Below are 17,163 nucleotides of genomic sequence, written 5' to 3'. Positions count from 1 at the left end.
TCTGGCTACTATGTCGCTCTGGGTCTACCAAGCCGATATACCATGCATTGAATGATATGCTTGGACGAGTCTAAAAGGTACGTTATATCGTATCCCACCTTTGGTAACTTGTTCATGTCCAGATTGCTTGGGTCATAGGTCTCACGCAGGTTGGTAGTCCACGGGCCAACTGCCCGGATGTGTAAAGAGAGGTTTTCTTCGTGAGGAGCTGACGTGAGAGTGAAAGGGTGGTACTCGCTCTTCCCCAGGTTCAGACAGGCGATACGGACCCACTGCCCAGACTTGTAGTCAAAATTTGCGGGACGTTTGAACTCCAGAAATATCACGGCTGAAAAATGGAATCCAATGCATGTGGGTTGCGTTATGGTAAACCCTTTCAAACTGAAACTTTGTATTTCATTACCTGAAATGTGCTACTAAACAATGGTATCACTGACATATCTTCATCACCGATAGCTACATCACTGTGACATCACCTAAAATGGTATCACTGACATATCTTCATCATCGATAGCTACATCACCGTCACATCACCTACAATGGTATCACTGACATATCTTCATCCTCGATAGCTACATCACCGTCACATCACCTACAATGGTATCACTGACATATCTTCATCACCGATAGCTACATCACTGTGACATCACCTAAAATGGTATCACTGACATATCTTCATCACCGATAGCTACATCACTGTTACATCACCTAAAATGGTATCACTGACATATCTTCATCATCGATAGCTACATCACCGTCACATCACCTACAATGGTATCACTGACATATCTTCATCTTCGATAGCTACATCACTGTGACATCACCTAAAATGGTATCACTGACATATCTTCATCATCGATAGCTACATCACCGTCACATCACCTACAATGGTATCACTGACATATCTTCATCATCGATAGCTACATCACTGTGACATCACCTAAAATGGTATCACTGACATATCTTCATCCTCGATAGCTACATCACCGTCACATCACCTACAATGGTATCACTGACATATCTTCATCTTCGATAGCTACATCACTGTGACATCACCTAAAATGGTATCACTGACATATCTTCATCATCGATAGCTACATCACTGTGACATCACCTAAAATGGTATCACTGACATATCTTCATCCTCGATAGCTACATCACCGTCACATCACCTACAATGGTATCACTGACATATCTTCATCTTCGATAGCTACATCACTGTGACATCACCGACGACAGAGTTTTTACTTCAGGTCATGCACAACAGGCGACATATTTATGGAAACCGTTCCGCCGTATGTGTCTATATACATCTGACTACGAGGATATAGAAACATATATGTTCGACGTTAAATGGCTGTGGGGTATAGAAACATATGTCCGACGTTAAATGACTGTGGGGTATATAAATACATATGTCAGACGTTAAATGACTGCAGTGTATACAAACATATATGTCCGACGTTAAATGACTGTGGGGTACAGAAATATATTACGTCTGACGTTAAATGACTGCAGTGTATACAAACATATATGTCCGACGTTAAATGACTGTGGGGTATAGAAATATATACGTCTGACGTTACCTGACTGTGGGGTATAGAAACATATATGTCCGACGTTAAATGACTGCGGTGTATACAAACATATATGTCCGACGTTAAATGACTGTGGGGTATAGAAACATATATGTCCGACGTTAAATGACTGCGGTGTATACAAACATATATGTCCGACGTTAAATGACTGTAGGGTATAGAAATATATACGTCTGACGTTACCTGACTGTGGTGTATGCAAATATATACTTCTGACGTTACCTGATGGAAGCAGCTCAGCTCTCTTGACAACAATCTCGACCTTGTGTCTGCTGTACGTGAGAATCCTGTCAACTAGGTAGACCAGCAGGGGTCCTATCAGGTACCATGGAAACAATGGATCTTGCACCAGTCTCCCGATGCCATGGAGGAACGTCAAAATGTAGACAAAGATGTAGAGGCTGTGGGTGAACCAGAAGGCGTTGAAGACGTTGCGCCTAGCGAACTGCATGGCGAACACGTACATGGCGAACATGAGCACCGTCACCAGGATTCCGGCAAGTCCTGGGAACATCAGAGCAAAACAGTGAAGGGGGTTAGTGTGAAACGGAACAATTATATTCACAGTCAGATATGTCCACAACTACCAGCAATACGCTCCTATATTCTGTAGGCCCAACTGGTCAGTTGATCGAGTAGTGATTTAGAAAGGTTCCTCAGTATGGCCTATTGTTCAAAGGTCACTGCATCCTGTCTCACGTAATGATGTGTTACAGCGAAACAATCAGCTCAATCGTGTCAAGGTATGTACCTCGATGAAACCACGTAACATCTACAACAACAACATCATTATACAATTCTCTTATACCTTCGTCATCGAAACATTGTTTTAGATTGTATTCTGAGATCATGAAAGACGATGTCAGGTAATGGCCGGCCGCGCAGTGAGATACGCGTTATAAGTCTCACCTGTGATAGTCTGGAATGCCCAGAAGTGGAATGTGTATAGGACATGTGACCTGAAGCAAAAGGACAATCATTACTGCAGCATAGGACAAGCATTACTGCGGCATAGGACAATCATTACTGTGGCATAGGACACTCTCATTACTGCAGCATAGGACACTCTCATTACTGCAGCATAGGACACTCATTACTGCAGCATAGGACAATCATTACTGCGGCATAGGAAACTCATTACTGCGGCATAGGACAATCATTACTGCAGCATAGGACAATCATTACTGTAGCATAGGACAATCATAACTGCAGCATAGGACAAGGGCAATCATTACTGCAGCATAGGACAATCATTACTGCGGCATAGGACAATCATTACAGCGGCATAGGAAACTCATTACTGCAGCATAGGACACTCATTACTTCAGCATAGGACACTCATTAGTGCAGCATAGGACAATCATTACTGTGGCATAGGACAATCATTACTGTAGCATAGGACAATCATTACTGCAGCATAGGACACTCATTACTGCAGCATAGAACAATCATTACTGCAGCATAGGACACTCATTACTGCGGCATAGGACAATCATTACTGCAGCATAGGACAATCATTACTGCAGCATAGGACAAGGGCAATCATTACTGCAGCATAGGACAATCATTACTGCAGCATAGGACAATCATTACTGCAGCATAGGACAATCATTACTGTAGCATAGGACAATCATAACTGCAGCATAGGACAAGGGCAATCATTACTGCAGCATAGGACAATCATTACTGTAGCATAGGACAATCATTAGTGTGGCATAGGGCAATCATTACTGCAGCATAGGACACTCATTACTGCGGCATAGGACGCTCATTACTGCAGCATAGGACACTCATTACTGCAGCATAGGACAATCATGACTGCAGCATAGGACAATCATAACTGCAGCATAGGACGCTCATTACTGCAGCATAGGACACTCATTACTGCAGCATAGGACAATCATGACTGCAGCATAGGACAATCATAACTGCAGCATAGGACAAGGGCAATCATTACTGCAGCATAGGACAATCATTACTGCAGCATATGAGAATCATTACTGCAGCATAGGACAAGGGCAATCGTTACTGCAGCATATGACAATCATTACTGAAGCATAGGACAACCATTACTGCAGCATAGGACAATCATTAGTGTGGCATAGGACAATCATTACTGCAGCATAGGACAATCATTACAGCGGCATAGGACACTCATTACTGCAGCATAGGACGCTCATTACTGCAGCATAGGACAAGCATTACATTACTGCAGCATAGGACAAGCATTACTGCGGCATATGACAATCATTACTGCAGCATAGGACAAGGGCAATCATTACTGCAGCATAGGACAATCATTACTGCAGCATAAGATAATCATTCCTGCAGCATAAGACAATCATTACTGAAGCAAGACATTGCCTTCATAAACATACATTGCCGACAAATATAGCAGAAAGTTCTGTTCTGTTGACTGTTAAGTTCTGTTGACTGTTTCTGTCTGTGATAGTGTTAGAGGATGTAAGTTCTGTTGGCTGTTTCTGCCTGTGATGGTGTTAGAGGATGTAAGTTCTGTTGGCTGTTTCTGTCTGTGATGGTGGTCGAGGATGTAAGTTCTGTTGGCTGTTTCTGTCTGTGATAGTGTTAGAGGATGTAAGTTCTGTTGGCTGTTTCTGCCTGTGATGGTGTTAGAGGATGCAAGTTCTGTTGACTGTTTCTGTCTGTGATGGTGTTAGAGGATGTAAGTTCTGTTGACTGTTTCTGTCTGTGATGGTGGTAGAGGATGTAAGTTCTGTTGGCTGTTTCTGTCTGTGATGGTGTTAGAGGATGTAAGTTCTGTTGACTGTTTCTGTCTGTGATGGTGGTCGAGGATGTAAGTTCTGTTGGCTGTTTCTGTCTGTGATGGTGTTAGAGGATGTAGGTTCTGTTGACTGTTTCTGTCTGTGATGGTGGTAGAGGATGTAAGTTCTGTTGACTGTTTCTGTCTGTGATGGTGTTAGAGGATGTAAGTTCTGTTGACTGTTTCTGCCTGTGATGGTGGTAGAGGATGTAAGTTCTGTTGACTGTTTCTGTCTGTGATGGTGGTAGAGGATGTATGTTCTGTTGGCTGTTTCTGTCTGTGATGGTGTTAGAGGATGTAAGTTCTGTTGACTGTTTCTGTCTGTGATGGTGGTAGAGGATGTAAGTTCTGTTGGCTGTTTCTGTCTGTGATGGTGTTAGAGGATGTAGGTTCTGTTGACTGTTTCTGTCTGTGATGGTGGTAGAGGATGTAAGTTCTGTTGGCTGTTTCTGTCTGTGATGGTGGTAGAGGATGTAAGTTCTGTTGGCTGTTTCTGTCTGTGATGGTGTTAGAGGATGTAAGTTCTGTTGACTGTGTGGCATATACAAAGTGTATTGGTATATAACATACCATAAATGGGAATTTAACATTATATTGTATATATGGGTATTTAACATGATATGGTATGTATGGGTATCTAATATAACGGGGTATTTATATTTATTTAACATAGAGCGGTGCATAGTTGCATTTGTCTTAATTTGGTGAATGTAGTACGTATGGGTATTGAACATAATGTAGTATGTTTGGGCATTGAACATAATGTAGTATGTATGGTTATTGGAACATAACGTAATATGTTTGGGTATCGAACATAATGTGGTATGTATGGGTATAGAAGATAATGTAGTATGTATGGGTATTGAAGATAATGTAGTATGTATGGGTATCCAACATAATGTAGTGTGTATGGGTATTGAACATAATGTAATATGTATTGGTATCGAACAAAATGTAGTATTCATGGGTATGGAACATAACGTCATATGCTTGGGTATCGGACATAATGTGGTATGCATGGGTATTGAACATAATGTAGTATGGATGGGTATTGATCATAATGTAGTATGGATGGGTATTGAACATAATGTAGTATGGATGGGTAATGAACAGAATGTAGTATGTATGGGTATTGAACATAATGTAGTATGGATGGGCATTTAACATGATTTTGTGTCGTCAACTGTCTCAGTAAACTAAAGTAAATACATAAACAAAAACGTGAAATTCATACATAACTACCTGCGTCATTTCTGAATTTCAGTGGTCCCTACATATAATTTCCCTAACTATTTCTTATTTTCAGTGGTTCCTTAACATAGTTTCAACAGTTATTTCTGATTTTTAGATGTAACTACACATACTTTCAACAGCTATGTTTTTTTTATTTTCAATGGTCCCTGTACATTCCGCTTCCAAAGGTATTTCTGATTTTCAGTGGTTCCCACACAGTTTCAACAGCTATTTTTCATTTTCAGTGGTCCCGACATATAGTTTCCACAGCTACCTACGTACAAGAGGGGTCCATAAGTACTAGGTACGAGAGGAATACATAGGTATAAGAGGAGTACATGGGTACAAGAGGAGTACATAGGTACAAGAGGAGTACATGGGTAAGAGTACATAGGTACAAGGGGAGTACATAGGTACAAGGAGAGTACATAGGTACAAGGGGAGTACATGGGTAAGAGTACATATGTACAAGGGGAGTACATAGGTACAAGGGGAGTACCTGGCTACAAGAGGAGTACATGGGTACAAGAGGAGTACATGGGTACAAGAGGAGGACATAGGTACAAGGGGAGTACATAGGTACAAGGGAGTACATATGTACAAGAGGAGTACATAGGTACAAGAGGAGTACATAGGTACAAGGGGAGTACATAGGTACAAGGGGAGTACATGGGTACAAGGGGAGTACATGGGTAAGAGTACATAGGTACAAGGGGAGTACATAGGTACAAGGGGAGTACATGGGTAAGAGTACATAGGTACAAGGGGAGTACATAGGTACAAAGAGGTACATGGGGTACAAGGGGGGTACATGGGTGCAAAGGTACATGGGTACAAGGGGGTACATAGGTACAAGGGGTATATATGTACAAGAGGAGTACATAGGTACAAGAGGAGTACATAGGTACAAGGGGAGTACATGGGTACAAGGGGAGTACATGGGTAAGAGTACATGGGTACAAGGGGTACATGGGTACAAGGGAAGTACATATGTACAAGGAGAGGGTACATGGGTACAAGGGAAGTACCTGGGTAAGGTACATAGGTACAAAGGGGTACATAGGGACAAGGGGTACATATGTACAAGAGAGGAGTCTATAGGTACAAGAGGAGTACATAGGTACAAGAGGAGTACATAGGTACAAGGGGAGTACATAGGTACAAGGGGAGTACATGGGTACAAGGGGGGTACATGGGTAAGAATACATGGGTACAAGGGGAGTACATGGAGGTACAAAGGGGTACATAGGGTACAAAGGGGGTACATGGGTACAAAGGGGGTACATGGGTACAAGAGGAGGAATTACATGGGTAAGAATACATGGGTACAAGGGGGAATTACATGGGTACAAGGGGAATTACAAAGGGAGTACATGGGTACAAGAGGGAGTACATAGGTACAAGGGGAGTACATGGGTAAGGAGGTACATGGGTACAAGGGGTGCATGGGTACAGGGGGGGGACATATGTACAAAGGGGTACATAGGTACAAAGAGAGTACATGGGTACAAAGGGAGTACATAGGTACAAGGGGGTACATGGGCACAAGGGGAGTAGATGGGTAAGAGTACATGGGGTACAAAGGGAATTACCTGGCTACAAAGAGGAGTACATGGGTACAAGAGAGAGTACATGGGTACAAGAGAGGGTACATAGGTACAAAGGGGTACATGGGTACAAAGGGAATTACCTGGCTACAAAGGAGGGAGTACATGGGTACAAAGGGAGTACATGGGTACAAGGGAATTACATAGATACAAGGGATTACATATGTACAAGGAGGATTACATAGGTACAAGAGGAGTACATAGGGTACAAGGGGGTACATGGGTACAAAGGGTGAGTACATGGGTAAGAGTACATGGGTACAAGGGGAATTACATGGGTACAAGGGGTACATGGGTACAAAGGAGGGTACATATGTACAAGAGGGGTACATGGGGTACAAGGGGAAGTACATGGGTACAAGGGAGAACATATGTACAAGAGGAGTACATAGGTACAAGGGGAGTATATAGGTACAAGGGGAGTACATGGGTACAAGGGGAGTACATGGGTAAGAGTACATGGGTACAAGGGGAGTACATAGGTACAAGGGAGAACATATGTACAAGAGGAGTACATAGGTACAAGAGGAGTACATAGGTACAAGGAGAGTACATGGGTACAATGGGAGTACCTGGCTACAAGAGGAGTACATGGGTACAAGGGGGTACATAGGTACAAAGAGGAAGTACATAGGTACAAGAGGAATTACATAGGTACAAAGGGTACATGGGTAAGGTACATGGGTACAAGGGGGTACATGGGTACAAGGGAGAACATATGTACAAGAGGGGTACATAGGTGCAAGAGGGTACATAGGTACAAAGGAGAGTACATGGGTACAAAGGGAATTACCTGGCTACAAAGGAGGGTACATGGGTACAAAGGGGGTACATAGGTACAAGGAGGGTACATAGGTACAAGAGGAGTACATATGGTACAAAGAGGGAGTACATGGGTAAGGTACATGGGTACAAGAGGGGTACATAGGTACAATGGAATTACATAGGTACAAAGAGGAATTACATAGGTACAAGAGGAGTACATAGGTACAAGGGGAGTACATGGGTACAAGGGAGTACATAGGTACAAAAGGAGTTCATAGGTACAAGAGGAGTACATAGGTACAAGAGGAGTACATGGGTACAAGAGGAGTACATGGGTACAAGAGGAGTACATGGGTACAAGAGGAGTACCTAGGTACAAGAGGAATATATGGGCACAAGAGAATTACATAGGTAATACACACGCTCTAAAGAACTCTCTGAACAGACAGCTGAGGTCCTGCGCTGGCTGAGTGCTCATGCAGTACAGGTTGACGCAGTGACCCACGATATGCACGACTGCAATAGATAAACATGTAAAGCATTATACCATTGCCAGACGTGCATTGACATCTGAGTTGGGGAGTGAAACTACAGAATAAAGGAAAGCCTTTTATTGGATTTTGATCACACATTCCATTGTACACACTGGGTCGTCTCAGTTCCGCCATGTTTGTCAAGTCCAAAGACTGCAGTGTGCTTTGACGTATAAAGGAAAATATGTTATCATATTATATACATAAATGTGGTGGTTGACTGACCGCTTTGAACAATATGTCAATTATGTCAGTTTGATTGGAGAAGAAAGCCAGAACAGTTGAATTTCTAAAGCTTTGACGACTCTGACAAAATCCACAAGAACGGTATTGTGCTGACACACGCACTAACACAAATGGGTAGATTGGGATTTAAACAGCGCAACCCTGCACAGCGACGAGCAATGACTACTACTTTAGTCTCGACATTGACTTACAGAGGGTTACCAGGTTACAATGAGGAGCACGTTATTTCTTTATTTAACCAGGGCAAGTGAGGTTGAGTGTAAACGACCAACATCTGCTGTGCTGTAATGATGTGTAGGTAAAGTGTCTTACTGGAGGCTATCATTAACACAGCGGCTATGTATTTGTGGAAGTCAACTGCCGAGTCAAACGGTACAAAACGATGAATGAACGTCTCTCGGAGTCTCGTGATGGTATTGCGAGACATGGTCACGAGGAGGCTGGCGAGGTTGAACATGATGACGCTTGCCGACCCACGGATCATCGCCGTCGTCCACGCACCAGACAGGCGTCTCAGTCCCGCATGCTCTCGTCCCACCGCATAGTCTGCAACAGGGAATACAAGAACTGACACTGTCAAACTACACGAACGTTTAATGACGACAGTTTGGTAGCACTGTCACACTACAAACTACACGAACGTTTAATGACGACAGTTTGGTAGCACTGTCACACTACAAACTACACGAACGTTTAATGACGACAGTTTGGTAGCACTGTCAGACTAGCACTGTCACACTGTAAAACTACACGGAGCGTTTAATGACGACAGTTTGATGCGGCACTGTCGGACTACAAACTACACCAACGTTTTGTGACGACGGTTTGGTAGCACTGTCAGACTTCTAAAACTACACCCAACGTTTAATGACGACGGTTTGGTAGCACTGTCACACTACAAACTACACGAACGTTTAATGGGACAACCAGTTTGGTAGCACTGTCAGACTACAAACACGAACGTTTAATGACGACAGTTTGAGTAGCACTGTCACAGACTACGAACGTTTAATGACGACAGTTTGGTAGCACTGTCACACTACAAACTACACGAACGTTTAATGACGACAGTTTGGTAGCACTGTCACACTACAAACTACACCAACGTTTAATGACGACAGTTTGGTAGCACTGTCAAACTACAAACTACACGAACGTTTAATGACGACAGTTTGGTAGCACTGTCAGACTACAAACTACACGAACGTTTAATGACGACAGTTTGGTAGCACTGTCAAACTACAAACTACGCGAACGTTTAATGACGCCAGTTTGGTAGCACTGTCAAACTACAAACTACACGAACGTTTAATGACGACAGTTTGGTAGCACTGTCAAACTACAAACTACGCGAACGTTTAATGACGACAGTTTGGTAGCACTGTCAGACTACAAACTACACAACGTTTAATGATGCCAGTTTGGTAGCACTGTCAAACTACAAACTACACCAACGTTTAATGACGACAGTTTGGTAGCACTGTCAAACTACAAACTACACGAACGTTTAATGATGCCAGTTTGGTAGCACTGTCAAACTACAAACTACACGAACGTTTAATGATGCCAGTTTGGTAGCACTGTCAAACTACAAACTACACGAACGTTTAATGGAGACAGTTTGGTAGCACTGTCAAACTACAAACTACACGAACGTTTAATGCCGACAGTTTGGTAGCACCGTCAAACTACAAACTACACGAACGTTTAATGCCGACAGTTTGGTAGCACTGTCAAACTACAAACTACACCAACGTTTAATGGAGACAGTTTGGTAGCACGTCGTCAAACTACAAACTGGAGACAGTTTGGTAGCACCGTCGAACGTTTAATGGAGACAGTTTGGTAGCACTGTCACACTACAAACTACACCAACGTTTAATTAAGACAGTTTGGTAGCACTGTCAAACTACAAACTACACCAACGTTTGATGGAGACAGTTTGGTTGCACCGTCAAACTACAAACTACAAGAGCGTTTAATGGAGACAGTTTGGTAGCACTGTCAAACTACAAACTACACGAACGTTTAATGGAGACAGTTTGGTAGCACTGTCAAACTACAAACTACACCAACGTTTAATGGAGACAGTTTGGTAGCACTGTCAAACTACAAACTACACGAGCGTTTAATGGAGACAGTTTGGTAGCACCGTCAAACTACAAACTACACGAACGTTTAATGGAGACTATTTGGTAGCACTGTCAAAATACAAACTACACCAACGTTTAATGGAGACAGTTTGGTAGCACTGTCAAACTACAAACTACACGAGCGTTTAATGGAGACAGTTTGGTAGCACCGTCAAACTACAAACTACACGAACGTTTAATGGAGACAGTTTGGTAGCACTGTCAAACTACAAACTACACGAACGTTTAATGGAGACAGTTTGGTAGCACTGTCAAACTACAAACTACACGAACGTTTAGTGATGCCAGTTTGGTAGTACACTTGTTTTCTTAATCTGAAATATTTATATTTTCTGTGTATTTTTCAATTCGAGTTTTGTCTCGTTGCTCTCTCTCAGATGTATTGTCGTACATTCGATTACTGTCTAACTATTTTACTTCTTAAATAATCGAGCAAGGAGAAAATCCTACAAGAGTATCTGAAAGGATCTTGAAACAGCGTAAATATAATTGAAGTTATAAGAGGAAAAGCTCGAATATTGCGATGTTCTGATGTTTTAAAAAAAAATTAAATAACGTATAAAATTAGACAATTATGGTAAAAATAAACAAAATACGGAGGAAATAGTCAACACAACTTAAAATGGCGAAAACATAACCCTACAAACTGGAAATTCCGAAAAGAAATCACAGATAATTATAATAACGAGACATTTCAGATTGAAGGAGATGTCGCGTGGGAGATTGCCAACCGGTGGGAGGGATTAGGACAGGGCATGTTGAAGTGAATGTATCTTTTGAACTGGCCAGTAACGACTCACATTAAATGTCATGAAGATGTTGAACTCAACCTCCTATCGAGAATATGACATGACCTGCTGGCAAGTCTGAGAACCAAAGGACAAGGTAATGCCATGTTTGTAGTTTAAAGAGAAACACATAGCAGTAAGGGAGCGGCTAGTTACTGGGCTGTAGATGAATCGAGTCATATGTTACCTGACAAACTGTATCAGGATCACGAACCGTATTGCACAATTTCTGAAAGGAGCACTCACCTATTGGATAAGCATTAGGTTAATTCCATATCTCCTCAGACAATCCAAATATTGAGTTTCCTGCTCCCAAACCATTTAAACATGTCTTGATAAGATTGTGTTCGTGACCACAATAACCTGACACATATTAGAGCGACATAATCCTTATCAACAGCTTTATTATTCATACGGAATACTAAGCATATAATGATTGGAGTGTTCGTGCATATATACGTACATACGAACATACACTGACTTGTACACACTCTGATTAAAGTACTTATAAATGACGTCACTGATAGGATTTGTGTATTCGGGAGATAAAAAAAAGAGTATACACTGGCCTCCATTATTCCTCATTCCTTCCTTCTCCACCACTACCCTCTTTCCATTCTTCCTCTTCCTTCCTTCCACTCTTCATTCCCTCCTTTCATTCCTTCCTCTCCTTTTCATTCCATTCCACCACTATTTCCTTCCATCCACTCTTTTTCCATTCCTTCCCTCCATTCTTCCACCACTCTTCTTCATTCCATTCTTCCTCTTTCCTTCCTCTGTTTCCATTCCCTCTTTCCACCATTCATTCCATCCACCACCTATTCTTCCCTCCACCCTTTATTCCACTATTTCATTCCTCTCTTTCATTCCCTCCTTTCATTCTGTCCTTTCATTCCTCCATTCCCTCCACCTACCATTTTCATTCCTCCACCACACACCTTCATCCACTCTCACGTCCTTCCATTCCCTTCCTCCTGTTCATTCATTCCGTCTACTTATTCCGTGTCCATTCTCTCACATCCACCTCCTTCTTCCATTCTCACCACCATTCCATTCCTTGATCCTTTCCTCCTGTCCATTCCTCTCCATTTTCCTTATTCTCTCACCACCACCCTTCCATTCCTCTTTCACCATTTCCATTTTCCTTCCTTGTCCTTTCTCTCTATTCACCCTATCTCCATTCCTCTTTCACCACCACCTCCTTCTTCCTTTCTCTCCTTCTTCCTGTTCTGTTTCCTTCGTTCCATCCACTATTTTCTTTGTTCCATGTTCTGTCCATTCCGTGTCCTGTCCTCCTTCCTGTTCCTGTCTCGTTTCTCTGTCCGTTGTGTCCTTGTCTCCGTTCCTCTGGGCCATTCCATCTTTCTTCCATTCCGTTGTGTCTGTGTGCCTCCGGTCCTTCCTGTGTTCCTGTGTGTTCCTTGGTCCTGTGTGTGTTGTGTCTGTCCATGTCTGTCTCGGTGTGTTCCTTGGGATCACCTGGTTCTGTGTCGGATCTCTGTGGTCCTCCAGTATTGTGTTTATCCATTCCTCTCATTTGTGTCTTTCATTTCCTCCATGTGTATTCGTTCCTGTGTCGTTGTGTGGCTGTTCGGATCATTCCATATTCCGTGTTGTGTGTGTGTGTTTCGTGTTCGTGTCCACTCTTTTCCTTGGGGTTTGATCCGTGTCTGGCTTCTGTGTGTGTTGGTGTGCGTCCATTCCTTTGTGTGTTGTGCTTTCCTGTGTTCTTCCTACATCTTTGTTGTTTTGTTATTTCTTCCTCTCCAGTTCCTCCTCCTTGTGTGTCTCATTCCGTGTCTCTCCTTCCATTGTCTGGGTCAGTCGTTCTGGGTCGTTCGTGGTCTCGTTATATTGTTCTTGGTCAGATCCACTGGTAGTTTTCCACATGCTTGTCCTGTGTGTCGGGGTCCATTCAGTGGGGTTACATCCGGTGTTGCCCTGTCGGGTTCTTTGATTCTCGTGGGTCCATCTCTCATTGTGTGTGTTGGTCCGCTCCATTGGTGGCTGTGTGGCTCTTCACGGTTATCTGTGGGTCGGGGTCCATCTGTGGGTCCTTCAGGTTAAAGATGTCATGTGGGTGTGTGGTCCTGTGGCTGGGGCTCGTCCACTGGGTCGTTGGGCGTGGGCTTCCGTTATAACTATTGTTCTTCGTGGTGTCTCCTCTCTGTGGATCCACAAGTTCGTGGTGTGGCTCAGGATGGGCGTGGATGTCAATGTGGTGCTGGGGTGCATCTCGGCATGGGGTCCTGGGGTCCACTCCTCCACTGTGGTGGTCCGGTCAGTGGTCCATGTCAGCTGTTTATAAGTTCTGACTGTGGTCGGTCGTTCCGTCGTGTGGTCGTGGTCCATGTGGGCAGATGCTGGGTCGGATTCATCACTGACTGTGGTGACAGGGATATGGCTCCTCTTTGGATGAGAGAGTTAAGTGTTAATGTGGGTTAGATTGAGTTAAATATCAATGTGTGTGAGAGTGGGTTTAAATATGACTGTGGGTTGAGAGGATCCATCGCTTTGGGTGAGAGAGGGATGAACAGTTATGTGTTAGTGTGGGTTAGAGTGAGTTAAATATCAATGTCGGTAACATAGAGTTAATTAAATATGACTGTGGGTGAGAGGGTTAAAAATATCACTTTGGGTAGAGAGGTTAAATATTAATGTGGGTGAGAGAGTTAAATATCACTGTGGGTGAGAGTAAGTTAAATATCACTGTGTGTGAGAGTGAGTTAAATATCAATGTGGGTACACATTAGACGTCCCTCTCCCAGCATCCCACCTATCCCAGTGCACGTCCCTCTCCCCACCACCCACCTTAATCCATGATACTTCCCCCTCCAACCTCCACTAATCCATTACACTTTCTCTGAACCATTCAGCCCTCCCTATCCAATTTCGATCCCCTCACCGCGCAAAAACGCTCCGCAGTATTGCACACCTGTCCAACACTTCCCTACACATAAAAAATACCTCGGTTCGGTGATTTAGCAGTAGTGTTCAGAAGTTCTTAAACAACTACATATTGGCCGTTTGACCAACGGACGAGTGTACTGTAACACAAGCCGTGTTGAGTTTCCCTACCTGTAGCTTTGTATGAAAGTTTTGCGTCTGTTCCTAAATGTCGACTCCTCCTTGGTGTGTTTCGAGACTGCCCCATCTGGGAACAGACAATATCTGATGTCATAGCAACGGACAATAATTGATGTCGAGCTATAGCCACGGACTATACTTTGACTTCATGTTCCAGCAGCGGACGGCTGGTCGGACACTGGCGTTGGTATTTTGGTTACACACGTTAGTTTTGACTATGAAGTATTTCGTACGACCAGTGCACCGAATCAGGTGGAGCTGTACAAAGACAACCTGGACGGCACTGCCTTCATCTTTCATATAAACCAGCCATTCACATTACTGTACATACCCAGTGTGCGCGAAAGAGTTTCCAGGTTTGCTAGCCAGTCGAGCTAGATATGTCTGAAAGTTACTAGGCCACAAAATGTTTCACTAGCCCGAAATCTGAATGTAGAAACTAAGCAAAAGATTACAAAAAGGTAAAATACCATCTTTTATCAGGCTGTAATCTTGCATGAATTTAAAGTCGGAGAGAGTGATATATTTACAAAATGACCCAGCGAAAATTCACTAGCCAGTCGGACCAGTGACTGTGGAGATTTATTGGCCCGACTCGATTCTTACTAGCCACGGGCTAGCGGGCAATGGCTATTTCGCACAGAGTACGTACCCTCTGCAAGGGAGGCTGCATGTAGAGTAGCTTCATAATCTTTTGATACAAATACTTTCTTGAAGTCCTGGAAGTCCATTTTGTCCTTGTCGGCAATGCCAGCATCTCTGAACATGACGTCCATCAGGTTGGTCACATGGGCGTTATCCAGGCTGGCAGCGGACAGGTCCAGGAGAGAGCTGTATACAGAACAGGGGAAATCAGGTTTCCATAGTGGTCACATTTGTACTCGCATACCATACTCCAGCCCCGAGAGGACCAGTCCACGTTAAGTCCCTTAATGTTTCCTTAACTGTGCGTAATTACAGTGTACTAAACACCTAGGTCGCCTTGACCGTCCTCCTCTTCCTTCTCCATCATCGTGCAGTCAGTCAACTGGACACGTGTACACGTGTTATGTTTACAGTCCGCATATGACTGAACGGATTTTAAAACGGGCAGGTGTTGTATGTGTACCGGAAAACACGTAAGCCGCTATACTTACCGTATCATTTTAAAGAAATCCTCCCTAGTGAGATAGCCACGCCGGCGAATGTCATAGATGTTGAACATCATCTGGGCCTTCTGTTCAGCTGTGCCTGCAAACCAACACTTCTACAGTAACACGTATTATACGACAACAATAGCAAACTTGTCAAAACACGTTTCTATAGATAATAAATATTAATAATAATAATAATAAATGCATAATTATTTATAATGCGCCTATTCCACACCCTAAGGCATGCTCAAAGCGCTACAGAATATTTACACTAGAGTATTTACCGCTGAAATTATAAATAATATACTGAGAAAAGGTGGGTTTTAAGTCTGAACTTAAAAGTGTCAATTGTGTCAAAGCTTTTAAGGTACATGGAGAGAGCTCCAAAGCACAGGTGCAGAGTAAGAAAACTACTAGATACCAGACCGCTTCCACCAGGACAGCCATAGTTAATGTAATATGATTGGAACTGGAATGAATCTACATCACGAGAGTTTACCTACTTCTGGCGGCAGGAATAACCATCGCAGTCAAATCAGGATAAAATGGGGAACATGGAATGATTACCTCTATCAAACGCCGAACGTATTTCTTTGATTACCTTTGGCTCCAACAGATCAACACAAAACATGATACTTCTGGCGAACACGTAACATAATGTATCGATACCTCTGGCGAACACGGAACATAATGTAGATATACCTCTGACGAACACGGAACATAATGTAAAAAAATACCCCTGGCGAACACGGAACATACTGTACAGATACCTCTGGCGAACACGGAACATAATGTACAGATACCTCTGGCGAACACGGAACATAATGTGGAGATACCTCTGGCGAACACGGAACAAAATGTATAGATACCTCTGGCGAATACGGAACATAATGTAGAGATACCTCTGGCGAATACGCAACATAATGTAGAGATACCTCGATCTTGCGAACACGGAACATAATGTATAGATACCTCTGGCGAACACAGCAAACAAGTCCAGGAACTCCTTGAACGATAGGTACCCGTCGTTGTTGGTGTCGGCGAGAAGGAAGACGTTCCTGATGAAGATGGACGAGGCTTGCATGCCCAGAGATTCGGCAAACTCTGTTCTTGTTAGTTTCAGTTTTATAACATCGTTGGCAGCATCGTCATCAAAATCCCACTGCTCCGCAGTCGGGTCCTTTTTCAGAGCCTGCAAACATCGACAGTGATATTCAACACACCAACACCGTATACAT

At 43.1% G+C, this 17,163-nt stretch overlaps 1 protein-coding gene across 1 annotated transcript in view; it reads right to left on the bottom strand.

The window, feature by feature from the left end:
• Positions 1 to 17,163, bottom strand: part of LOC124291869 (dual oxidase 2-like) — a 70,018-nt gene that overhangs the window by 9,992 nt on the left and 42,863 nt on the right. The window contains 11 exon segments of the mRNA XM_046728935.1: positions 99 to 328; positions 1,821 to 2,102; positions 2,508 to 2,557; positions 8,408 to 8,501; positions 9,077 to 9,380; positions 12,898 to 13,203; positions 13,729 to 13,972; positions 14,784 to 14,859; positions 15,445 to 15,623; positions 15,929 to 16,022; positions 16,898 to 17,117. Of these exon segments, the coding sequence (XP_046584891.1) occupies positions 99 to 328; positions 1,821 to 2,102; positions 2,508 to 2,557; positions 8,408 to 8,501; positions 9,077 to 9,380; positions 12,898 to 13,203; positions 13,729 to 13,972; positions 14,784 to 14,859; positions 15,445 to 15,623; positions 15,929 to 16,022; positions 16,898 to 17,117 (2,079 nt within the window).

Source organism: Haliotis rubra, unplaced genomic scaffold (assembly GCF_003918875.1).
Source record: "Haliotis rubra isolate DU_JTF1 unplaced genomic scaffold, ASM391887v1 Scf50, whole genome shotgun sequence".
NCBI lineage: Eukaryota > Metazoa > Mollusca > Gastropoda > Lepetellida > Haliotidae > Haliotis > Haliotis rubra.
The sequence above is the reverse complement of the archived record's forward strand: the minus strand, read 5'-3'. Positions and strand labels throughout refer to the sequence as shown.